This window comes from Nicrophorus vespilloides, unplaced genomic scaffold, assembly GCF_001412225.1.
Source record: "Nicrophorus vespilloides isolate i.1.1-1 unplaced genomic scaffold, Nicve_v1.0, whole genome shotgun sequence".
In the NCBI taxonomy this organism is placed as follows: Eukaryota; Metazoa; Arthropoda; class Insecta; order Coleoptera; family Silphidae; genus Nicrophorus; species Nicrophorus vespilloides.
The window spans coordinates 10,032-18,305 of record NW_017099122.1 but is presented as its reverse complement, the minus strand read 5'-3'; the positions used below and the strand labels follow the sequence as shown (position 1 = coordinate 18,305).

Below are 8,274 nucleotides of genomic sequence, written 5' to 3'. Positions count from 1 at the left end.
TTTTTTTTTTTTTTGTAAGATGGCGGTGAGGCAGGAAGATAAGTTGTTTTCGTGTGGGCGAATGTGCAAATAGTGTTTAGATCATAATATCTTATTATTTCCGTTCTCTTCGTAGAATTTCCGTGTGTCCGAGGGACGGTAAACCGCTGATATCGGGCGCACCGCAGATGATGCTTCCCGCGTATTGCGCAACGTAGGAAGGAAGGAAGTGATGAAGTCCTTTGTAAATAAAAGAGACTATTTATGGTTAAGAACTCCACTCCACCCGGCAAAAATAATTAATTTATTGTTTTTTTATTTCTCAATTATTTTTTTACAACATTAAAGTATTATTATTGGTATTGGCTGCTGTTGCTGCATGGTGTTATGCGAAGCTTGCGACGATTCACTCGGAGACGGTGATGGAGAGTTGCTTGGTTTTGCTGTTATCGAACTTGTCCATCGTTTTGATGTTGTTGAGGGCGGTGAGGGCGAGGGCGAGAACCACGAGCATTATGGAAGAGACGAAGATGCCCGACCAGATGGGTGCGGTGGTGAAGGAGACGCAATCGTAGGCATCGTCGAAACGGCCCTTCTTGGTGTTCGGCTGCAGCTGGAGACTGTACAGACTCAGCTTGATGCTGTTCTCGGTGTTCATGAAGATCATCGGACCGCTGCAATGGTACGAAAAGTTTCGTGCGGACACGATGTCCCTGCTCGTGGTGAGCGTGTACGTCTGAGCGTCCATCTCGAGTTCGATCAGATCCAGAGACCAGTATCCCACCGTCCACATGAACTTGAATCGGAGAGTCACCTTTCCCCCGTCAGCTATAGGGATTGTCACGCTCAACTTGCTGAACTTCGTACGGTTGTCCACAGTCACCAAAGTCGCCTTGCCCAGCGACATCAGAGTATTGTTCACCTTCAGCGATGGGGCTTTCGCGAGGAAGACCATCGCGTTTCCGTTCGCATTGTAGAGGACGGGTCCGACGTGCTCCTCGTACTTGGTGGGCGGCTCAGCAGCAGCCGGTGCAGCAGTCGTCGACGCCGGCGTTTCAGCACCACCCTCTCTCCTTCCCAACTGCTCCACCTCTTCGGCACGTTCCTCTTCCTCTTCTTCCTGCTGCGCCATCTGTTGATCAACAGGATTCTCCGTTTCCTCATAACCAGCTCCACCTTCGCCTTCCTGTTGCTCCTCCCTCTTCACGCGACTCCGCCCATCCATCAGTACTGCCAACACGTTCTCATCCCGATGCTCGTCGAGCTTCCCCCTGATCACCGACAGATCGCTCTCGACATCTCCATCCAACACTGTTGTTGTCAAACAAAACAAAATACAATTTTATTACAAAACGAAATACGAATTATTGATGCAATTGCTTTGACCTTTCTTCGTTTTCAATTTCACATATTGAATCGATAATCGAAAAAAAATTTAAGTAGAAACGAATGCAAAAGTTTAAAGTGTGAATACATTATTAATTTGTTAAATCATTTAGAAATTTTCTACTTTCATTCACAAATTCAATACTTTCATTATTTTATCATAAATTTTCATTATTTTTTTTTAAAACTCGATGATGATTACAAAATTATATCTTTGTTTTCAATTTCACATATTGAATCGATAATCGAAAAAAATTTAAATAGAAACGAACGCAAAAGTTTAAAGTGTGAATAGATTAAACATAATTATTAATTTGTTAAATCGTTTAGAAATTTTCTACTTTGATTCACAAATTGAATACTTTCATTAATTTATCATAAATTGTCATTATTTTTTTTAAACTCGATGATGATTACAAAATTATATCTTATATTGAATCGATAATCGAAAAAAAATTAAGTAGAAACGAATGCAAAAGTTTAAAGTGTGAATACATTAAACATAATTATTAATTTGTTAAATCGTTTAGAAATTTTCTACTTTGATTCACAAATTCAACACTTTCATTATTTTATCATAAATTTTCATTATTTTTTTAAAACTCGATGATGATTACAAAATTATATCTTCGTTTTCCATTTCACATATTCAATCGATAATCGAAAAAAAATTTAAGTAGAAACGAATGCAGAAGTTTAAAGTGTGAATACATTAAACATAATTATTAATTTGTTAAATCGTTTAGAAATTTTCTACTTTGATTCACAAATTCAATACTTTCATTATTCAATCATAAATTTTCATTATTTTTAACTCGATGATGATTACAAAATTATTTTTTTTTAACTAGGACAAGGTAAAATTTCCGCATTACCATTCAAGCGTCTTTGATAAACAAAAATTTAAGTAGGCTCATTGCATCAGAACACAAAAAAAAAAAAAGAACGACGAAAGGCGAAACAAAAAAAAAAGAAGAAGAAAGACACGTATTTACAAAGTGCAAAGCGATTATGTTTTTATCTGCTTAAACAGCGTGATTTACAGCATTATTAGACAATTATATGGCAATTTCTTTTCAAATGACTCAAATTTAATTGTGAATTTATGATGTGTTATGTTTGGATGAATGGAAACTTTGTTCGTTTTTTTAAGAGAATAATTGAATAATTAAGTTTGTATTTGAGAAAAGCGTTGCTCAGCTGTTCGGCTTTAGCCCTTTTTGGGTGAAAGGAACGGTAATTGGGTGGACAGGGTAACGCAGTGCAGATGGTTGGTAGCATTTGCGTAGTTGCATTGTTACGTTTGGGGAAAAAAAGAAGTACGGCGTTGTTTCTTGAAAAAGATTAGTTTAGTAACAAAATATGTCTAGCTGTTGTGCGTGCGTTTCTCGCCCTTAGTGAAATCGAAAAACCTGTTTCTTCGCAAAGACTGACTCACCGATCAAATCTTCCACGTCGATGTCGACGTTCGGCACGTATGCGGTGTGCTCGTCCTGCAGCAGCACCCGAAGATCGTCGCCGAGAAGGAGCGTGTGGTCGCCTCGAAAAGCCACCACCTTAGGTTTGTCTAATTTCTGCAGAAGATCCTCCAACTGATGATCGTCGAAACGCGACAACGTCGGTAGGAGCATCTCCTGCGGTCCCCACAGCAGCACGCCGGCCTCCCCCGACCCCCAGAGCCCCAAGAGCAACGGCATGAGAAGAAGTCGTCCGCACATGACGACGATGATGATGATCACTACGTCAAAGATGACGTTTCTGGGGTGTCATCGGTGGTTGCGTTCGAAATCGATCTGGAGCAAATGGGGGGGTTGGCATCTTGCGCAAGATCTGCTGCCACCCCCGCAGCACGAATCGACCGCCACCGCAGTAAGCGAGACAGCTTCATCCCCTACAACGCATCGCTGCGACGTTCACACCGTTCATTTCGAAAATACAAACAACAAATAATTGATAAAGATTTCGCATTAATCTAGAGCAATTGCAGTCAACTATCCACTTCCGCTGTTATTTAATAACAACAACAACAAGAAGAGAGAGAGACGGAGTAGAAGGCTGTGAACAAACGAAAGACGCGCATTCTTCTTCTTCTTCTTCATCGGGTTTGTTTGTTTGTTTTTTTTTTCCTACTCAACCGCAGCACTCTATTATTGAATAATGTTTCTTATCACGTTTTGTTTGATGTTTTCTCAGTGGTGGCCGATTGCTGTCGGAGGTGGGAGATATGGTTTTGGGTCCGTTTAAAGGGGGCCGCGACGGCAAGACGGTCGCAATCGTCGCGGCGCGAACCCCGACGACGTTCGAAATTCGCACGGATCTGTTTACCGTAGAGAACCGGAAGATGTCGGACGGCGTCCAACACCACCAACAGCGATCAGCTGACTTGGACGCGCAGGCAGTCACCAACTTCAGGGAATATTTACGCATTCCAAGCGTCCATCCGGACATCAACTACGGTAAGCGAACTACTACTATTACTACTAACACTAAAAAAACCTATTTACTACATCAATTTCTTACCAACAAAACACACACATCGCGTTGCAATCGAACAATCGAACAACAACTGCAATTGTTTCACAAAGCACTCTTCATATCCTTTTAATCCCAATCAGCTGTGGGGTGTGGATCATTCATCAGCTACACCCAAAAACCCACATCACTCCCAAGAAACACCTTCTATAAACAATTGCATTTGACACAAATATCAATTATCCGATTAGAAACAAAATAAACAATTTCTATCATCACAAATACACAAACTTAAATGCATAAAGTTCAATTCATCATCGTATTGGCTGCAATTACTAAACTGGAAAAGTGCAATCAATCGAAATAGCAACTGTTTATTTTTTATTTATTGAATAATTCATGTTGGCTGCAATTAAACAAACGTCAATCAATTGAAGCGACGCGAATCTGCTCAATTACATTTTCATCAATCGCTGCAATTTGGTAAGGAAACAATTCTCATTTATCCATTATAACTGATTATTATTGTGTGTGTGTGAGTGTTCTCTGTGTGCTAGGATCGAAGGTAATCATTCTGTTTATGTGTGTGTCGCAGTCATTTGTTACAACCAGACAACTTGATTCAACGTCCAATTTACTTTCATTGTTATTTGTCATTTTGGCCCTTGTCCACTTGATCTATTGTTGGTTGTACTGAGTCGAGGGAGCAAATGCAATTTGTGTCCCATTTAATTCACTGTTTACGAAATTATATTTATAGCGCTGCAATTTATTTGTTTCCATTTTCTTCTCTTGCAACTCATTTCCACAACGAATTGCTTACTTTCGGATATTTTCGATGAATCATCATCATCATATTTCGATTCAATCTGTTCACATCACCAAGGAAACGTAACAAATGAATCGATACTGCGTTTTGCGACGCAATCTAACTATTAATGAATCAGTTCTGTTTATCAGTTAATCCCAACTTAACATCAATTGCTTTCAATTAGAGTAAAGTGCTCATTTCATCTATCTAATCTACTTTTAACTAGTCCAACTAAATGCTATCAGAAGAAAACGAAAAGAACATTGATCAAGTTTATACAGAACAACTTAATAAACTGCAATACAATGCAATAGTAGACTTTAAAATGTATTAAAAGACACTGCTTTTTTCGAGTGTTAATTTTCATCATTTTTGAACGTGAATTGCAGCCAAACTGATAAAACTACAGCAATATATGAACACTCACTGCATTCCCCAAATATTCAACTTTCATATGCATATATTGAATCCATTCTACCTATTGTAGTTATTGAGATAATCACTGAAATGTGAAGACACTGCTTTTTTCGAGTATTAATTTTCATCATTTTTGAACGTAAATTACAGCCAAACGGATGAAATTACAGCAATATATGAACACTCACTACATTCCCCAATCATTCAACTATCATATGCATATATTGAATCCATTCTAATTATTGTAGTTGTTAAAAAAAATCTTTGTTTCAAAGTGCCACGATTACATTTCCTTTTTTCCATCGCTAATTGCGTTTCACATTATGCGTAATTATTTCGAAAGTTCTTGGAATTCACTCATTAGTGCGACGTTAATGACCAGTCATTTTCCATTTCGTAATTCGGGTATTTAAAATGTAATTTGGATAACTTTATTTGTTATTATTCTCAATAAGATAACAAAATTTCGGATTAGGTTTTGCGAGCGGCGAGGCGAAACCTGAATGGATCATCGATTCCATTGAGGAATTGTCCTACCGTGTCCTACCTGCTTCATGAATATGTATATTAGCACCTGGCCCAAACCGATCGAATTTCTTACGAATTACACCCGGGCTTATTAAACTCTCTCTTTCTTTCTCTCCTATTTTTTTTTTCTATTACCCACAATTCACCACCAGGTGCAAAAGATACCAACAAAAAAAAATGCGTTGCGAGGGGGTGGCAACAAAAAAAATAGTTTGTTGTACATGGTTACAGTGGTAGTTAGTAGTTACGTGTCGCTGGTGAAAGTCAAATCTCCTTGACGACTTTTAATTTTTTCTCATTCTTGGATTACAATTCGTTTTTTTTTTCTCTCTTAAACACTGACGCGTCCGCAAATAGAACATATCGTTTCCATTGTTCTATGTTTTCGTGTGGACCGAGATTGCCCTGTTCTATTTTCGTTTCGTCTCTGCTTTTATCATTTTTCGAACGTGACTATGCGGCTATCGCAATGCAAATATTGTTGTGTGTTTTTCGAATTTTGGATTGTCGTTATATAATTTCACAAATAACTTTTATCCCGCAGATAAACGGAAAGTAAATAAAAGTGTACGTAAGTAAATTTTGGAAATGCTGTTGTATTTCTATATTTGGCCAATAGATGTAAACAGAAAATATTTTGGATCAGCTGATATTAAACATCATCATTAGACGTTTGATAACAGGAAGATGTGGGCGTTTACTATGATATAAGACACGCCCTTCGGATCAAAAATGTATTTTTTTTTAATTATGTAACTAATTTAGTTTGTTTTCGTCTTTGCAGATGATTGCGTCAAGTTCCTCAAAGGACAGGCGAGCGGATTGGGTCTACCTTACAAGGTGCACTACACGACACCGACCAAACCTGTGTTCATCATAACATGGGAGGGTACAGAACCGAACGCTCCGAGCGTGATGTTGAACAGCCACATGGACGTGGTGCCCGTCTTCGAGGAGAACTGGACGCACAAACCGTTCGGCGCAGAGATGGACGCGGATGGTAAGATTTACGCCCGCGGCGCCCAGGACATGAAGTGCGTCGGCATCCAATACCTGGAGGCTATCCGTCGCCTGAAGGCCAGCGGATTGCGCCTGAAGAGGACCCTGCACTGCAGCTTCGTGCCCGACGAGGAGATCGGCGGCAGCGAAGGTATGTTCGAGTTCGTGAAGACGGACTTCTTCAAGTCGCTGAACGTCGGGTTCGCTTTGGACGAGGGCATGGCCAACGACAAGGACGACTTCCTGCTGTACTACGGCGAGAGGTGCATCTGGCACATCAACTTCCGTTGTCCCGGTCAACCGGGTCACGGATCTCTGCTGCTGGAAAACACCGCCGCCGAGAAGGTGCGCGTCATCCTCGACAAGATCTTCGACTTCCGCGAGAAGGAGAAGCAGAAGTTGGAGAACAACCCGGAGATGACCATCGGCGATGTAATGACTGTGAATGTTACCATGCTGCAGGTATAACATCTCATTTTAAATCTACTTATTGGCTAAGACGCTTGAGTGGCAAAAGAAGTATTAGCTAAGATTATTATTTGTATTTGCAGGGCGGAGTGCAGTCCAACGTGCTTCCACCAGAGTTTTCTGTGATGATGGACTGTCGTATTCCTGTTACCGTTGACAATGACAAGTGGTTCGAAACTTTGAACCAGTGGTGCAAGGAAGCTGGCAAGGATGTCGTGATGGAGAAGGAGCAGTTCGATCCGTTCATCCCACCCACCAAATTGGACGAGTCCAACAAGTATTGGCTGGCTTTCAAGAGCGCCACCGACAAACTGTGAGTTTTCTCATTTTCTCATTAGCTAAATAGAAATGATCGCGATTATATAATTTAATCAAGTCCCCGCTTTATCCGGTATACTTATACATTTCTACTTGTAGTGGGTTGAAGATGACGCCGCGCATCTTCCCGGGAGGAACGGACAGCCGTTACCTGAGGCAACTCGGGATTCCCGCCCTCGGCTTCTCGCCCATCAACAACACGCCCGTTCTGTTGCACGACGACGACGAGTACTTGGGTCGCGACGTCTTCCTCAAGGGCATAGAGATCTACTGCAAGCTCATCCCGGCCGTAGCCAACGTCGCTAGCGCCTAGATTACGACGAACGCAAAGATTATGAAAATACGAAATCAAAAAAAATGTTAACGATACATACATACATATATACTGTATAGAGTTGCGCAATTTTATACAAATTTTATTACTATAAGCTGTTATTGTTTTTTTTCTTCATTTTAGAGTGAAAGAAAGAAAGTTGAGGAGTGAAGAGATATATTTTATTAAGCGACGGAGATTGGATTATGAATAGTATTGTAAGGAACAAAGAAATAAAACTTCTGTTTGGAAGAGGACTCTTGGCTGTAAGACAGTTTTTTTTTATTGATTTATTTCCAATAATCATTTTCATTCCGGCGTTTCCAAATATTCCATATTTTTTCTTTATTCATCTTTGTTTTTAACATTTTTTTTTTAGATTCGTGTAGTCGATGGAAATGATTTGGTTTTGAATTATTGTTTTATTTATAATAGTTTTTTTGTTTGTTTACGTTTTGCAGATCATCTCAGGAGACTTTGGGCTTAGACATGAAATGCAACAGTTCAACAATCATCAGATTTGGACTTAGTTTAAAAATGACCCAGAAGGATAAGATGTTTAATATTTGGATACATTTGGTAA

At 39.8% G+C, this 8,274-nt stretch overlaps 4 protein-coding genes across 4 annotated transcripts in view; 3 read left to right on the top strand and 1 right to left on the bottom strand.

Annotated features, from left to right (window-relative positions):
• LOC108564068 (pancreatic triacylglycerol lipase) overlaps positions 1-303 on the top strand; it is a 3,139-nt gene extending 2,836 nt beyond the window's left edge. Inside the window, exon 8 of the mRNA XM_017922973.1 lies at positions 116-303. Coding sequence (XP_017778462.1) covers positions 116-197 — 82 coding nt within the window. The 3' untranslated portion in view covers positions 198-303. The remainder of the gene's footprint in view (positions 1-115) is intronic.
• A 5-nt stretch (positions 304-308) lies between these two features.
• Positions 309-3,177, bottom strand: LOC108564067. The gene is made up of 2 exons (XM_017922972.1): positions 2,804-3,177; positions 309-1,290 (listed from the first exon to the last, which is right to left on the bottom strand). Exons 1-2 carry the CDS (start codon positions 3,081-3,083, stop codon positions 386-388), a joined length of 1,185 nt encoding a protein of 394 aa, XP_017778461.1. The 5' UTR covers positions 3,084-3,177; the 3' UTR covers positions 309-385.
• A 204-nt stretch (positions 3,178-3,381) lies between these two features.
• On the top strand, positions 3,382-7,803 carry LOC108564069 (aminoacylase-1-like). The gene is made up of 5 exons (XM_017922974.1): positions 3,382-3,467; positions 3,559-3,821; positions 6,378-7,054; positions 7,144-7,373; positions 7,478-7,803. The coding sequence occupies exons 2-5, from the start codon at positions 3,590-3,592 to the stop codon at positions 7,689-7,691; spliced, it is 1,353 nt and encodes a 450-aa protein (XP_017778463.1). The 5' UTR covers positions 3,382-3,467; positions 3,559-3,589; the 3' UTR covers positions 7,692-7,803.
• A 452-nt stretch (positions 7,804-8,255) lies between these two features.
• The window catches only part of LOC108564074 (aminoacylase-1-like), a 3,024-nt gene continuing 3,005 nt past the window's right edge, over positions 8,256-8,274 (top strand). The window contains exon 1 of the mRNA XM_017922980.1: positions 8,256-8,270. The gene's annotated coding sequence lies outside the window, so the exon portion shown is untranslated. The remainder of the gene's footprint in view (positions 8,271-8,274) is intronic.

Coding starts and splice junctions, on each gene's coding strand:
- LOC108564067 (XM_017922972.1), bottom strand. CDS start 3,083: ATGTGCGGACGACTTCTTCTCATGCCGTTGCTCTTGGGGCTCTGGGGG. Junction 1,291..2,803: donor CGACGTGGAAGATTTGATCG/GTGAGTCAGTCT, acceptor TGACAACAACAG/TGTTGGATGGAGATGTCGAG.
- LOC108564069 (XM_017922974.1), top strand. CDS start 3,590: ATGGTTTTGGGTCCGTTTAAAGGGGGCCGCGACGGCAAGACGGTCGCA. Junction 7,055..7,143: donor TGAATGTTACCATGCTGCAG/GTATAACATCTC, acceptor TTGTATTTGCAG/GGCGGAGTGCAGTCCAACGT. Junction 7,374..7,477: donor AAGAGCGCCACCGACAAACT/GTGAGTTTTCTC, acceptor TTCTACTTGTAG/TGGGTTGAAGATGACGCCGC.